At 40.0% G+C, this 15286-nt stretch overlaps 1 protein-coding gene across 50 annotated transcripts in view; it reads right to left on the reverse strand.

Annotated features, from left to right (window-relative positions):
* Positions 1 to 15286, reverse strand: part of TTN (titin) — a 277310-nt gene that overhangs the window by 58784 nt on the left and 203240 nt on the right. For all 50 annotated transcript variants that reach the window (XM_045034065.1, XM_045034059.1, XM_045034049.1 and 47 more), the window contains 23 exons: positions 14181 to 14477; positions 13771 to 14070; positions 13369 to 13683; positions 13135 to 13283; positions 12544 to 12694; positions 12173 to 12454; positions 10256 to 10558; positions 9414 to 9716; positions 9031 to 9312; positions 8636 to 8935; positions 8243 to 8545; positions 7843 to 8151; positions 7451 to 7732; positions 7032 to 7331; positions 6651 to 6944; positions 3588 to 6554; positions 2728 to 3048; positions 2343 to 2627; positions 1955 to 2254; positions 1360 to 1662; positions 830 to 1105; positions 424 to 723; positions 32 to 334 (listed from right to left, as the gene is read on the reverse strand). In XM_045034065.1, the coding sequence (XP_044890000.1) occupies positions 32 to 334; positions 424 to 723; positions 830 to 1105; positions 1360 to 1662; positions 1955 to 2254; positions 2343 to 2627; positions 2728 to 3048; positions 3588 to 6554; positions 6651 to 6944; positions 7032 to 7331; positions 7451 to 7732; positions 7843 to 8151; positions 8243 to 8545; positions 8636 to 8935; positions 9031 to 9312; positions 9414 to 9716; positions 10256 to 10558; positions 12173 to 12454; positions 12544 to 12694; positions 13135 to 13283; positions 13369 to 13683; positions 13771 to 14070; positions 14181 to 14477 (9225 nt within the window). The remainder of the gene's footprint in view (positions 1 to 31; positions 335 to 423; positions 724 to 829; positions 1106 to 1359; positions 1663 to 1954; positions 2255 to 2342; positions 2628 to 2727; positions 3049 to 3587; positions 6555 to 6650; positions 6945 to 7031; positions 7332 to 7450; positions 7733 to 7842; positions 8152 to 8242; positions 8546 to 8635; positions 8936 to 9030; positions 9313 to 9413; positions 9717 to 10255; positions 10559 to 12172; positions 12455 to 12543; positions 12695 to 13134; positions 13284 to 13368; positions 13684 to 13770; positions 14071 to 14180; positions 14478 to 15286) is intronic.

The raw sequence follows: 15286 nt of genomic DNA on the forward strand, positions 1-15286 counted from the left end.
ATTCCCATAATACTAACAAAAAATTACTCACCAACTGGCATTCTTGCAGTTACATATTCTGTTGGTTTGCTGGGTGGACTGGATCCAGCTTTGTTTAGTGCATAGATTCTGAATGAGTACTCAAGACCTTCTACAAGGCCAGCACAAGGATATTCAGTTGACCGGACAGGAGTATCATTAGCTTTTACCCAGAGCAAACTGTTTCTTTCTTTGCGCTCAATCAGATAACCAGTAATGGGACTTCCTCCATCACTGTCTGGTCTGTCCCATGCCACAAATATGCAGTCTTTGTTGACTTTAGTGACTCGTGCATTCTTTGGTTCACTAGGAACATCTGGAGATGAAGACAAGGGAAATGTCAGTTTTTATCTTAGGTAAGAGACTAGAAAGAAAACAATTTTTTTCTTCCTGAAAGAAACATACCAAATGGGAACTTAGCCAGCATCTTTGGAGATGGCAGAGGCTCTGAAATGCCGAATCGATTTTCTGCACGGACCCGGAAGATATACTCCTGGCCTGGGATCAGTTTTCCAACTCTGCAGGAAGTTTTTGTCACCGAAGCTAGAGCTGTCACCCAATCACCTCGGCTCACATCACATTTCTCCACTATGTAATTGGTGATGTTACTGCCTCCATCCTCCAGAGGGATGTGCCATGAGAGGGAGCAAGCATCAGCGTCTATGTCAGTAATGTCAAACGGAGGCTGAGGGGGCCCCGGAGCATCTGCATAGACCAAGAGGAAAGAAATGTATAAGAACAGGGATTTGATAGGAAAAAAATGTTGCCGATTTTCATATTCAGATAGCCATTTGTCTAATGCTTGACCTACCCATGACGATAACTTTGATTTTTTGAGTGTCTGTCCCAGAACTGTTTTCTGCAGTGAGGCTGTAGTAGCCACTGTCTTTCCTAGTAACATCTTTTATGATCAGGATGGAAGAACTGTCCGCTTTATGCACTGCCAGGTGGCTGGATGTGACAACTTCATCTTCTCCTTTTTTCCACTTACAGATCGGATGAGGCTTTCCATACACATGGGCTTCAACTCGGAGTTTCTTCCCAGCTTTAATAGTAATTTGCTCTGGCATAAGGATCTTTGGAGGCACTAAAAGTAGAATAAAAATTCATTAACCTTGCAGGGAGGTTAAATTTCCTCTGGTGGGGCGACCACACTAGTATTTCTCAACTTGTGGGTTGCAACCCATTAATGGGTTCAAATTGATGTCTGCATTACAGCTAATATTTTTTTTTAAAGAATAAGATTGAATTGATGAGAAAATATTAGGGACAAGTCTGGATGTCCAAAGGAAATTCTAATCAACTTTTGTCACATGATGAAATGAGACAATGACTACTTACACAGCTGTTCTTTGGCCTCATATACTCCTTCAGCTTCTCTTGGCAAACTGACTCCAACAGCATTTCTGGCCACTACTCTAAATTTATACTTCTTTCCTTCCTTTAGGCCAGTGACAACAAGGCTGAGATCTTTTACCACTGAGTACTCTGTCCAGCGATCTGCAGGCTGCTCCTCTTCCCTGTAACTAATGATGTAGCCATCAATTTTAGCACCTCCATCACGCAGGGGAGGTAGCCAGGCTAATGTAGCACTGTTCTTCGTCATTTCAGTAACTTCTAGTTTCCTTGGGGGATCAGGCTCACCTGGAAGAGAAGTGCGATTTAGAAAAACTGTCCAGGTAGCCTAATCAAATCCCTGTGTTACCACCTATACATGTTTGAGTATGCCACTTGCTTTGAAGCATATGGGAACTATAGTTCAGTATGTTGAAAGTGAATACTACAAGACGGGGCAGATTAAAAATGTCTTTAATGAGTTAGATAGTTGTTTGTACTGTTTGTGTTTCTACAAATGAAAGCCCTTTCAGTGTTTGGGACCTCAACCTTGCTAAAGTAGGAGACCAGAGCTAAAAGGAGGCAAAAAGAAATTACTTACTTAGAGGATCTGATGCTAGCACTGGTTTGGGGACGTCTGCAGGCACACCGGGGCCGTACTCATTGACAGCAGTTACTCTGAAGAAGTACTCATTGCCAGGGACAAGATTGGTGACTTGGAAGCTTGTTTTCTTAACTTCTGGGGTGACTGTTGACCACGTCTTTCTATCTGCCTCACGTTTCTCCACAATATAATGTGTCACTTGGCTCCCACCATCATTCTCAGGAGGGGCCCAGGAAATGTGGCATGATGTTTTCGTGACATCTGAAACTTTTAAATCAGACACAGGTCCAGGAGTATCTGTAACAAACCACAAATTCAGATACACTGTGTCTCCTCAGGCTTCTACTTACTCTGAAAGGGAAGAAGGAGCTTGTCAGTAACCCACCTAATACTCTGACATTCACAAACACGGCCTTTTCTCCTGCTGGGTTCACAAGCGTCAAGGAATATTTTCCCGAGTCATCACGAGTAGAATTGGGAATGACAAGGAAAGCCATAGTGTCAACTAGATCGACTTGTCCTTTTCTGACCACGTTATCAATACCCACTCTCCGCCAAGTGACTTTAGGGGCTGGTCGTCCTCTCACTATGGCAAAGAGTCGAATAGGGCACCCTGCTCTCACTGTGACCAGTTTTCTCATGCTGGCATCCAAATCAATCTCCGGAGGTTCTGCAAATGACATGAAAGCCATTAGCTGACTTTTCAGAATGTGGGGAAATTATGTGAGAAGCACAGAAAGGATGAGTCACATGATAAAATAGGGCCTCACCCAGGATTTCTTTAGGTTTAATAGCATCCTTCAGTTCTGCGGGGCGCCCAATGCCAGCTTGGTTTTGGGCACACACCCTGAACTCATATTCCTGGTTTTCATCCAAGCTGGTGACAGTGAACTCCCTGCGAACAAGTTGTGCCGCAGCATTGCACCTTTTCCAGCCTTCGTCAGGTGACATGTCTTCTCTTTTTGGTCTCATTTCCACAACATATCCAATTATCGGTGCACCACCATCATATACTGGCTTTCCCCACCCAAGAGTTATGGAGTTTCTTGTTGTATCAACCACTTTGAGGTTGGTTGGTGGACCAGGTGGCTCTGAAAATAAATTGTATAACAATGAATTCACACATTGTTAATGACTACGAGTGATACCGCTCTAATGTGTCATTTTCTACAGTCCATTCTCAGTTCGTCAAAGATGAAGGGCTCAATTTCTCAGACATGGAGTCCTCTTTTTCCTTCATAAAATTAGAATCTACCATTGTTTGTACATGTTAGGTGATTTGGAAAAATACTGGCTAAAATGAACTTTGGATGTCATGGATTTAATTTATTTATCTAACAGCTCTGTGCTTGAAATTAAGAACTGGCATAGGGGCACCTGGGTGGCTCAGCTGATTAAGCGTCTGATTCAGCTCAGGTCATGATTTTGTGGTTCCTGAGTTTGAGCCCCACATCGGGCTCTCTGCTGTCAGTACAGAGCCTGCTTTGGATCCTCTGTCTCCCTCTCTCTCTCTGCCCCTACCCCACCTGCATACACACTCTCTCTCTCCTCCACCATCCACCCCTCTCTCAAAAATTATGAACATTAAAAAAAAATTTGTGTAATATCAGAAAAAGCAAGAACATCATACCTATGGGGTCTTTTGCCACCACTGGCCTTGAGGGCAAGCTTGGTTCTCCAATTCCAATTTCATTTTCTGCCTTGACACGGAACTGATACTCATGTCCTGGGAGGAGATTCTGTACTTTGAGACGTCTTTCGGGGATTGCACTCTTGTTAACAGGGACCCATCGTGCTGAATGTCTTTCCTTTTTCTCCAAAAAGTATCCTGTGATGGATTTTCCACCATCGTATTCAGGTGGATTCCAGACCACAGTCATCTCTTCTTTGCTTACTTTGGTGACTTCTGGGGGATCTGGGCGACCAGGTCTATCATATTTGGTTTTTGCAATGACTGGTTTACTTTCTGTTGGAGGCCCTGTGCCTATTTTATTTTCTGCACGGACTCTGAAAATATATTCATTTCCTTCTATGAGACGTGTTACTGTCATACCGGGTGTTAAGACATTAGCAGAATAGGTAGACCAAACCATTCGCTTGCTCTCGCATTTTTCTAGAATGTAATTTTGGATTTCACAGCCACCATCATCCTCTGGTGGATCCCAGTGAATAGTACACCGATCACTGGACACATCAGCAATTTTCAGATTTCTTACAGGACCAGGCTTATCTAAAACATTGACGGTGGCATAGGCCACAAAACTGCCAGCTGTGTTAGTTGCTGTAACTACATATTTCCCACCATCACTTCGCCTTGCTTTAGAAAGAGAAAATTTGGATGAATCAGCACTTGTATCAATTTTGACCCTTGGTGATCTTGTTAAGTCTGTAGCATCTTTGTCCTTGGTCCATAAAACTTCTGGGAATGGTTTGCCTCTCACACCTGCTTCAAGTCTAATGGTTTCCCCTGCTTTGACTGTTAACACACCACTCAATTTCAGATCAAGCACTGGTTTCTGTAAGTCTTCCTTCACAACAACTTCCTCTGTCTTTACCCAGTCACTTTCTCCACCTTCATTCTTTGTTTGTACTCTGAACTCATAAATCTGGTTCTCAACACATTTATCAACCATGTATTGGGTTTCTTTAATGCTTCCTTTATGCACTCTTTCCCAGTCATCAGAGCCCTTCAGCCTCCTCTCAACATGATAGGATAGATTCGGGCTGCCACCATCATAATCAGGCCGCCGCCACTTGAGATAGACAAATGTCTTTCCTTTATCTGCAATGTGAAGGTTTTCAGGCTCACCTGGTCTATCAATAGGGTTAATAGCCAGAATTGGAGTTTTGGTTTCAATGGTTGGTCCAACACCTACTTTATTCTCTGCACAAACTCGGAAATAGTATTCATTGTTTGCTAAAAGGTTGGCCTTAATTAATCGCTTAGTGACATCTGAAGCAACAATTGACCAGCCTTTCTGGTTTGGTTTCCGATATTCCACTATGAAATTTGTTATTTCTGAGCCACCATTATCTAGTGGGTTTTCCCAAGAAAGTGTACAGTTCTCTTTGCTTACATTGCTAACCTTTAAATTCTGGCAAGGCCCAGGTCTGTCAAGAACATTAACAATGGCAGAACCTTGGGCATGCCCGCTGCTATTCTTAGCTGAGATGATATACTTGCCATGATCAGCTCTAACAGCTTCTTTAATTTGTAACTCAACACGAGGTAGATCGTGAATTATGTCAACCCGTTTTTCTCGGACCAATACTTTGCCTTCCTTGGACCAAGTTATGTCTGGATCAGGTCTGCCTCTGACTCGAGCAAGAATGCGAATAGTTTGGCCCACTCTAACGGTAATAATATCACGACAGGTAACATCAAGTTCTACTTCTGGAGGATTAAGGATGTCTTTTGCAATCACAGATTCTGCTAGTTCTCTTGGTTCTCCCTCTCCCACAATATTAGCTGCCTTTATACGGAATCTGTACTCATTTCCTTCAATTAGTCCAGGTACCCTAAAGGCACATTGCCTAATGAGCTCATCTTTATTAATCCTGGTCCACTGTGTTGTACCAGCTTTCTGACATTCTACTACATAGCCTAGAATGGGACTACCACCATCACTGAGGGGCTTTGTCCACACCAACTCAGCTGTTTCTTTGGTCTTGTCTTTCAGTTTAGGATTAATAGGTGGTCCAGGTGGTTTGATGGGCCGGCAAGCTTTTATTGGGTCAGAACTTGGGGATGGATTGCTTAGTCCTGCAAGATTTTCAGCAAAAACTCTAAACTCATAGGTATTTCCCTCATAGAGTCCAGACACTCTAAACTTCAGGTCAGCTATAGGTGTTTTGTTGACTCTCACCCATTTGCCAGTTATTTCTCGACGTTCCACATAGTAACCGGTTATTGGACTGCCACCGTCAGATTTTGGCAGAGTCCAAGACACCATTGCACCACTTTCAGTAATGTCAGTAACCACTGGTTTACCAGGAGGAGATGGAGGACTAAACTTATGTTTAGCAACAGTAGGTGTGGAGTCAAGGGGAGGACCAACACCCATCTTATTCTCTGCTCTGACTCGGAAAATATATTCACAGCCCTTTTGCAGATGTGGGATTTTCAGCTTTGTCTTACTGCTTCCTGATGAAACAACACCCCATGTGTCTTTCCTTGTATCTTGTTTCTCAACAATATAATTTATCACGGGGCTTCCTCCATCATCCTTAGGTGGCTGCCATGAGATAGTCATATGTTCAGGAGTAACATCCAGAATATTAATAGGACCTGTTGGTGGACCAGGCACATCAAGAACAGTAAGATGTGCAGCTACTGTTTTGCTGCCAGCTGCATTGGAAACTGTGATTTGATATTCCCCAGTGTCTCTCCTTAAGCAGTTCTTAATGGTAAGTACTGACGAGAAGCTGTCAGTTTCAACTGTGTAGTGTTCATCTGTTTTAATCTCACTCCCGTCGGTTGTCCACTTTGCAGTGGGAATGGGTACACCTCTTATAATAGCAGGGAATCTGACTGTAGTTCCAGCTTTTACCACGAGACCTTCAATTAACTTCACATCCAGCTCCACAGATGGAGGTACTGAAAAGTAAACATGAGAAAATTAGATTTTGATTTTCACAACATGAATAGTCACAGTATGAATTAAAAAAATAATAATGCCAGTCCAAAAATTACCTAGTTTTTCTTGACATTCTATTGGGATAGTTGTGTCAGGGAGACTAAGACCCACAATATTCTCAGCCTTTACACGGAATCTATAGGTCTTCCCTTGTTGTAGTCCAGTAACAACACACTCTAAGTTTTTCACAGTCTTGAACTTAATCCAGTCTTCGGTGCCCTCTTCTTGATATTCCACCAAATATCCAGTGATTGGAGAGCCACCATCACGATCTGGCTTATTCCAAACAAGGGAGACTTCAGTCTTGTCAACATCTACATGGTGCAGGTCTTTGGGTGGCCCTGGGGGATCTTTTCAAAAGAAGAAGTTATGATGAATGAATAATATTCTCAAAGGATAGGCAGACAAAACTTTTGTATCCAGAGAAAGCAACTTACGTAAAGGATCCAGAGCCTTGATGGGTTTAGGTGTTTCTACAAAAGGACCACGTCCATACTGGTTCTCAGCAGCTACTCGGAAAAGATACTGATTGCCTTCGTTAAGATGTTTAGCCAAGTGACTCTTTTTCTTTGATGTAGTTGAAAGAGGTGACCACTGGGCACTGGCAACATCTCTCCTCTCAACCACATAATTTGTAATAACAGAACCACCATCATCTAGTGGTTCCTTCCAAGTAAGGTAACAAGAATCTTTCCTAATTTCACTGACTTCCAGATCTCTAGGTGGCCCCGGCTTATCTGAAAGTGTTAAGTAATGAAGTTATATTAGTGACTTAATCCAGATAAAGGCTCAAAATATATTAAAACTTATTTTTAATATGTTATCACATTAAAGATATAACTATGAAAATTCTTACCTAATACGAGTACTTTTACTGAGACAGTTTTCGAACCAGCTGGATTCTCCACTGTTAAAGAATAAATTCCACCATCTTCATGGGCAGCATTACGAATTTCAAGCTTGCTACCAACTGGAGTAACATCAATTCTTGCTTTAGTTGGAGCTTCTCTGTCTCCTTTTTTCCAGGTTACTTTTGGGAATGGCACTCCTTTGATGACAGCACTAAGTCTTAGAGTATCACCAACCTTTATGTATTGTTCTCTTGCCATGTTGGCATCAAGAATCAATTCAGGGGGTTCTAGGATAAAATGAATAGCACTTTAAGGTTTGTTGATGTATTTTACAATGAAGCATATACAATGAGATACCTATCTTCTTTGCTATTACAGCTGAGAAGGTTTTACTCACCAAGTCTGTCTTTTACTAGCACTGGCTCAGGAACATAAGCTGGATCTGATTCACCAGCTTCATTGACTGCTAATACTCTGAACTTATAGGTTTGACCATCCCGAAGACCAGTGACTTTATATTTAGTTTCAGGACATGACTCAGGAGTGTGGTTGGCTCTCTTCCACTCTTCATCTCCAACTTTCTGGTACTCAACAATGTAACCCAGAATCTTGCTCCCACCATCATGACGTGGTGGCTGCCACGTTAGGTCAACTGAATTACATGTTGTATCAATTGCTTCAGGATTAATAGGTGGACTTGGTTTAGCTACATAATAAAAGAAAAAAAAAGGAGTTAGAATATAGCTGAAAACGAAGTTGGATAATATGAAAACTGAATGAATGCTTTAATACTATACCAATTGGATCTTTAGCAAAGAATGGTTTGGATGGTGGGCTTGGCTCTCCAATGCCAATTTCGTTTTCTGCAGAAACCCGGAATTCATATTGACACCCTTCTAGAAGATCAGGAACCCTGAATTTAGTGTATGGATGGATGGGCTCTTTGGTAACTCTAGCCCATCGTTTAGACATAGTTTCCCTCTTTTCCAGGATGTAGTTTGTGATGGGCTTTCCTCCATCATTTGGCTTGTTCCAGGTTACTAATGCAGAATTTTTGGTAACTTCTGTAACAATTGGCTGGTCAGGTGCATCAGGAACCCCTACAATAAACATTAGAGTGTGTTAGAAATTTAATTTTTCCTATTAACAATATCAAACATTGAGTCACAAAAAAGAAGTGTAATGCATACTGAAACGATCTTTGGCTTTCATTGAATCAGATACCAGAGGATCACTTATTCCATACAGATTTTCAGCATATATCCGGAAAATATAATCTTTTCCTTCAAGAAGTTTAGAAACTTTGCATGTTGTTTTAGCACTTGCAGACGTAACAGGCATCCAAATATCTTTTCCCACTTCCTTTTTCTCAATAATATAATTGGTAATTTCACTGCCTCCGTCATCTAAAGGTGGCTTCCAAGAGATAACCATGTACTCTTTGGTCACCTCATCAAAAATAACCGGTCCTACTGGTGGTCCAGGACGGTCTGCAGAAACACACAAACACAGAACACAAAATGTTATTTCCACTTCTGCTTTGGAAAGGACAGAATATCTATTCTTCTTGTGAAATTATACTTACCAACAACATTGACTTGACAGAAACCTTTCCTAGAACCTGTACTGTTCTCCACAACCACACAGTATTTGCCAGAATCTGATCGTTTGGCCTTGATCTTCTCTAGGGCAAGTGTTGTCGGAGTGGTCTTTATGTGAGTACGATCATCTTCTAGTACATCAGCTTCATCTTTGAACCAAGTAACCTTAGGCTTTGGTTTGCCTGAGTAACGGCCAGTGAGGGCAAAAGCTTCACCAACCCGAATTGTGAGTTTATCTCTGAAGTCAAGGTCAAGTGTCGGAGGAGCTAAAATTTTAATTAGAAATGCAAGTCAGTTTTACTGATCTCTTATGGTAAATCTGTAAATGTCCAAGTTTTCAAGGTATAAATTGAATTAGAACACATACCCAGGTCATCCTTGCAAGTGATTGGCTTGGTACAAAATGATGGTTTGCCTTGTCCAACAATATTGACAGCGCTGACACGGTACTCATAGGTATCACCTTCTTTTAAGCCTTTAACGGTGTATTTTCTGCTAAGCAAGTTGTCCTTTGTAACTGAGTGGAACTTCTCAGTTCCAATGAGACGGCTTTCTAGGACATAGTTAATAATTTCTGATCCACCATCATACTTAGGAGGATTCCAAGTCAAAGTAACAGAATCTTTAGTAACTTCTTTGACTTCCAGGTCTTCAGGACGCTCTGGTACAGCTGTAAGTAAAATATGGAATTATGGTGAAAAAATGCCACGTTAAAATGTAGTAGAATATAGTAGATGATACTTTTTGAGAATTGCATTTAAATATTAAATTATCTGCTTTGATAAGTAACAAGAAGACATCTCATCTTCTGAGATGAGAAACTCTCATTTTTAACATTAGAGTTAAAAAGAACACCATACAGTCTAATTTCCTCTGATAGATGAGGAAATAGAGGTTCACTGAGGCCAAATAATTTAAGAAGGTTCTCCAGAGTCAGTAGTTTCTGAGTTAGGAAAATATATTTACGCCATTAAGGGGGAAATTAAAAAAAATGAGTGTAGTATACATGGAAGGATTTGAAGAACCATATATATTCCCACAATCTTTCAAAATCACATTCAAATACTACCAACATCAAATACTGAGCATTTGCCTAATGAGTCTCGTCAAAGGAACAAAATGGTTGGCATTTATATACATATTTTGTCACCGCACTCTTTTATTAAATGAGTGAAGAAGTGATTGAGAATGAAATTAAGATGTACGTACTGATTGGATCTCTGATGACAAGTGCAGTTGGTGTCTCTGTAAATGGGCCTATGCCAACACTATTTTCAGCCGCAACTCGGAAAAAGTAGGCTTTGCCCTGAATGAGACCCTGGACGGTAGCATTTTGCCGGGTGACTGTATACGTCACTGGGGTCCATGCTCTGCGGTCAGATTCACGCTTTTCAATGACGTAATTGGTGATTGGACAGCCTCCATCATCTTCCGGAGAAAACCATGTCAGCTTGCAGGAGTCATTGGTGAGGTTGTCAGACCGGAATGGTTCGCCAACAGGACCTGGCACATCTGGAAATAAGAGGAAGAGATTTCTAATGAACCTTCAATGAACTACAGGGCTCAATATTTGTCACCCTCTGTTTTTAAAAAGGAGACACTAAGACATTTTCTCATGAAGAAAATGAGATTTTGTCTATTGATTTTTTTTCCTCCCCATGATATCTATATTCAGCCATATTTTAAAATGAAATAGGTAACAGTTACTGTTTGCCACTGTTTTAGCAGGAGCTGAAGGAATAGTAATGTGTGTAATATAAATATGTATATTTAAATATGTATTTAAGTGTGTGTATGTGTGTGTATATATATATATATATATATATATATATTTAATTTGTAAGTCAGATAGGAAGAGCTGCTGGAAGGAGAATGCACAGAAGGAGATAGGAGAGGGGTAAGGGGTGGCATGGCTGGCTACTTTTTGTGTCTAGTTTACTCTCCAGAGGGGAACGGGAAAGAGAACTTTTTCTAGATGACTAAAAAATCAGAAAGCAGCACAGGAGTCCCCAAATCTCAGAATGACCTTTGAGAGGGTTAGAATTTAATCTGAAAATGTACCACTTCTCAAGTTAAAGTAAAAGGTGTCTAGGAGCTTGAAACTAACCCAAAAGCTTATGGGACTATTGGTCAATGAGATCTTTTTCCTTATGCCATTATCATTTAAGAAAATGTAACATGTTTACATAACATTAATTATGTTCAACAGAGAACCAGTTATTCTCACATAAAAACTCACTGTTTGGGGTATGGTTGTGTTAGAGACATGCTGAGAGAGAAATCTGAGTGGGAGAACTTTGCTTTCTGAGCAAATCACTACAATAAAGCAGCCAACAAGAGGCATGAAAAAGCCTTGTAGAATTCACCTCTATATTTAGTGACTAGAAGTGCAATATTGATAACCAAAAATGATGCTTTTCAATTAGAATATGAAACCTTTCACAGAGATGTTTGCTTTATTAAGATAATTAGCAAATAAGGATACGCTCTCATGATAAGAAATTGATCAATCTTAGTTTGTTAGATATTCATGTACACTGGCAGGAAAGTTTCTTTCGTGAAAACTATATAAAACATAAATGCTTATGGTGGCATGTTATATAACAAGGCAAAATACAAAACTTTGTTATAAAAAACTTTGTTTTTATATAATATAAAAACATAACTTTTTAAACTGTTTTAGAAGTATAACAATATAAAATATGTATAGGATAAAAAAGCAAAGAGGAAATTTTTTTAAATGCTAATAGTGGTCAGGGCACTTGGGTGGCTCAGTCGGGTGAGCGTCCGACTTCAGCTCAGGTCATGATCTCATAGTTCTTGGGTTTGAGCCCTGCATTGGGCTCTGTGCTAACAGTTCAGAGCCCGGAGCCTGCTTCGGATTCTGACACTCTCTCTCTCTCTCTCTGTGCCCCTCCCCCGCTCATGCTCGGTCTCTCCATCTCTCAAAAATAAATAAACGTTAAAAAAGTAATTTTAAAAAATGCAAATAGCGGTCAATGGGATTATTGGTAATTTTTTAAGTTTCCAAAGTATATGTAACAGTTTTATTATTACATAGCCTTATTGTAGTTGAAGTAAAGATGTTATTTTTAAAAACTGCATGGATAAATTCAAAGTATTTACCTAATACATCAACGATAATGGTCTTCTTTCTTTCTCCACCTGCATTTTTGGCAAGAAGAGAATAGACACCTTGGTGACTCCTCTGGCAATTCTTGATGACCATGGATGAGCTGATGGCTGTGGTCTCAATGGTAGCTTCTTGAGGTAATGCTCTTTCGTTCATGTTCCAGGTGACAGTTGGAGGAGGTTTTCCAGACACATACGCGATGATCCGGATCACCCCTCCAGCATGGACCACAATTCTGTCTCTGACACTGGCATCTAGCTGAAGGTCAGGTAACACTGGAACACAATTGAAAATTACAAATGTGGTTTTCATTTCCAATACAAAACACAAATATTGATAAAATAATAGAAGTATGAATAAGTACCAATTCTGTCCTTCATTTCGATGATATCTGTGACTTCTCCAGGTTCTCCAATGCCGGCAATGTTGACTGCTCTAACTCTGAATTTGTAGAAAGCTCCTTCTTTTAACCCTGTCACAACAAGCTTTGTTCCTCTCACTTCTTTGTCTTTACCCTGGGGAAGGATCACAAGCGTTCAGTTCTTTGTAGCTTCTTATTTTAATGGCTTTCTAAAGCACAGCCAACAGCATATTTAACTAGTCTGGGAAAATTGTTGCTAGTTTATGTATTGGGGATCAGATATTATAGGTAAATGCTGACTGAAATGTCTTTCCAGGAATTGTGTTTTAATATTATGCCAAATGATTGAAAAATGTACTCTTAATTTTTTCCACCTTTTTAGAATTTATAGCCAAAAGAGAAATTAATGATAATATAACTTAACCTTTGATCAGATTTTTGACATAACAGATGTTTGGATTATTGTAATTATGTTATTTTATAATTGTTATTTCTCTGATTTCTTAATAAAAAACACAATGGGATTAATGGGATTGAGGATAACTGCTACATTTTCAGTTTATTTATGTTTCCATAATTCCAAGTGTTAAGTACCTGCTCCCATTCTTCTTTTCCTTCTTCTTTATATTCAACGATGTATCCAGTTACTTTAGACCCACCATCTTTTAGTGGAGGAGACCACTCCAAATCGACAGAGGATTTAGTCCAGTCTGTGACTTTGGGAAGTGGAGGACCAGGAGGGGCTGGAAAGAACCCATATACATCAGTATTCTTGCCTTTTCCATGGCACTGTGAGGGGGTGGGGGGAGGAATGGTTTCAAGGCTTACCAATTGGATCTCTGGCAGTCACTGGGTCTGATGGCAGACTTGGTGGACCCACACCGGCAGCATTGATTGCATACACACGGAATTGATAATCAGAACCTTCAATAAGACCAGTTACTTTATAAGAAACACCCAAAGTCATGGCTTTGATAGGATCTCGGTTAACTCTCTTCCATCTCTTCGAAGTGGTGTCTTTCATTTCTAGCCAATATCCTGTCACAGGAGAGCCTCCATCATACTCTGGCTCTTCCCAATTGACAGTCATGGAGTTGCGAGTCACGCTGCTAACTGTTGGTTTATCTGGTGCTCCAGGGACAGCTAAGAACAAAAATCACATTGATCTATAAGAAACTATGAAAAACAACAGGTAAGAGTGATTTTGTATATCAAATATGTTCTACTTACAGAAGAGGTTTCTTGCTGTTTCAGGTTCACTGTCAAGAGGCTCCCCAATGCCAAATTTATTCTGGGCCATGATTCGGAATACATATTCGTGGCCTTCTAGCAATTTGGGAATTGTGTACATGCACTCTTTAGGTTCACTGGAGACATGCACCCATGTCTTCCTGTTAGCTTCTCTCTTCTCAATTACATAGTTTGTAATCTTAGACCCCCCATCATCCAAAGGTGGAAGCCAAGATAATGTCATTTGATCTGCTGAAATAGATTCAAACTTTATTGGTCCCACTGGAGGGCCAGGACGACCTAAAATGGTTTAAAAAAGGAAAAAAAAATATTAGAAGAATGATTTTAAAGCCAAATAGTATATTTAGGAACAGGAAAACATAGTTTTAGTAAAGCCAGGAAAACATTACCAAGCACATTCAGTCTCATCTCCTTTGATGCTGTTCCCAGATTATTCACAGCTGTGATGGTATATAAGCCAGTGTCACTCCTTCGAGACTGTGGAATAACTAAGGTGCAAGTATCATCCACTACCAGTTTGTTGACATGGGTGTCATAGAGAACAGGTTCTTTCTTATCAGGCTTCCTTGGAGGAGCTTTAAACCAGGTTAGTGTCGGGAATGGTACACCTTTAATTTTGGCTACAATGTTAACATCTGTTCCTTCTTCAACCTCCATGAATTCTTTTAGATCAATTGATGGTGGGCCTAGATGATTTAAAAGAAAAAAAAAAAGGTGGTCATTAGGGACCAGAAGTAGAATTTACAATGCCTATAAAGCTATTTGTATCTACTATAGGCAGACTTCATAGCACAATATGAAGAACAGATTTGACTTCAACTAATTATATGACTTCGGAGGGCAGGTAATGTAGTCATCATCCTTTATTGGATCTACATGTAGCTATGTATTGGCTATTGGCTCTCTCTTACCTAATGTTATTATACATGTAGATACTGAAAAGGGGCAGAGAGAAGTGAAGATTGTAGTAGCTTAGTCTTGGGAGTTCTATCATGATACTCTCTTTAATATGCATGCATATTCCCTTTAATAAGCAGAGTTATGACAGGACTACTTTTATTCTAAGATGAATTCCCTTTTTAAGAAAGATAACTGCTAGTAGATGCAAAGCAATTTTCCATTTTCCAGGAATCCAGTAGAAGAAAATGTAAAGAGGGTAGTGACTACACGTGCCCTCCCCCCCATATTTAGAAGAAAAAACTGAACACACAGCAGTAGTGATGGTAACAGAGGAAGAATTTCTACCATAGTTGTCTATAAAATTTGTCTATTTATATATATCTTTTTCTTAAATAGAGAAAAAGAAACTTGATTATGAAGATAAATGGGTCTTAGCACTCACTGAGCAAAAAACTGCTTAGTTTCTTCCCCTCTTGAGGATCATGCAGAAAATTATAGTAAGGAAATCTAAACGTCATCTCCTTTAAATAAGGGAAAGGTAACGTAAGGAAATTTGATAATTCTGTAGAAGTTGAGGGAATGAGTGATTAATGTG

This window comes from Felis catus, chromosome C1 (genome assembly GCF_018350175.1).
Source record: "Felis catus isolate Fca126 chromosome C1, F.catus_Fca126_mat1.0, whole genome shotgun sequence".
In the NCBI taxonomy this organism is placed as follows: domain Eukaryota; kingdom Metazoa; phylum Chordata; class Mammalia; order Carnivora; family Felidae; genus Felis; species Felis catus.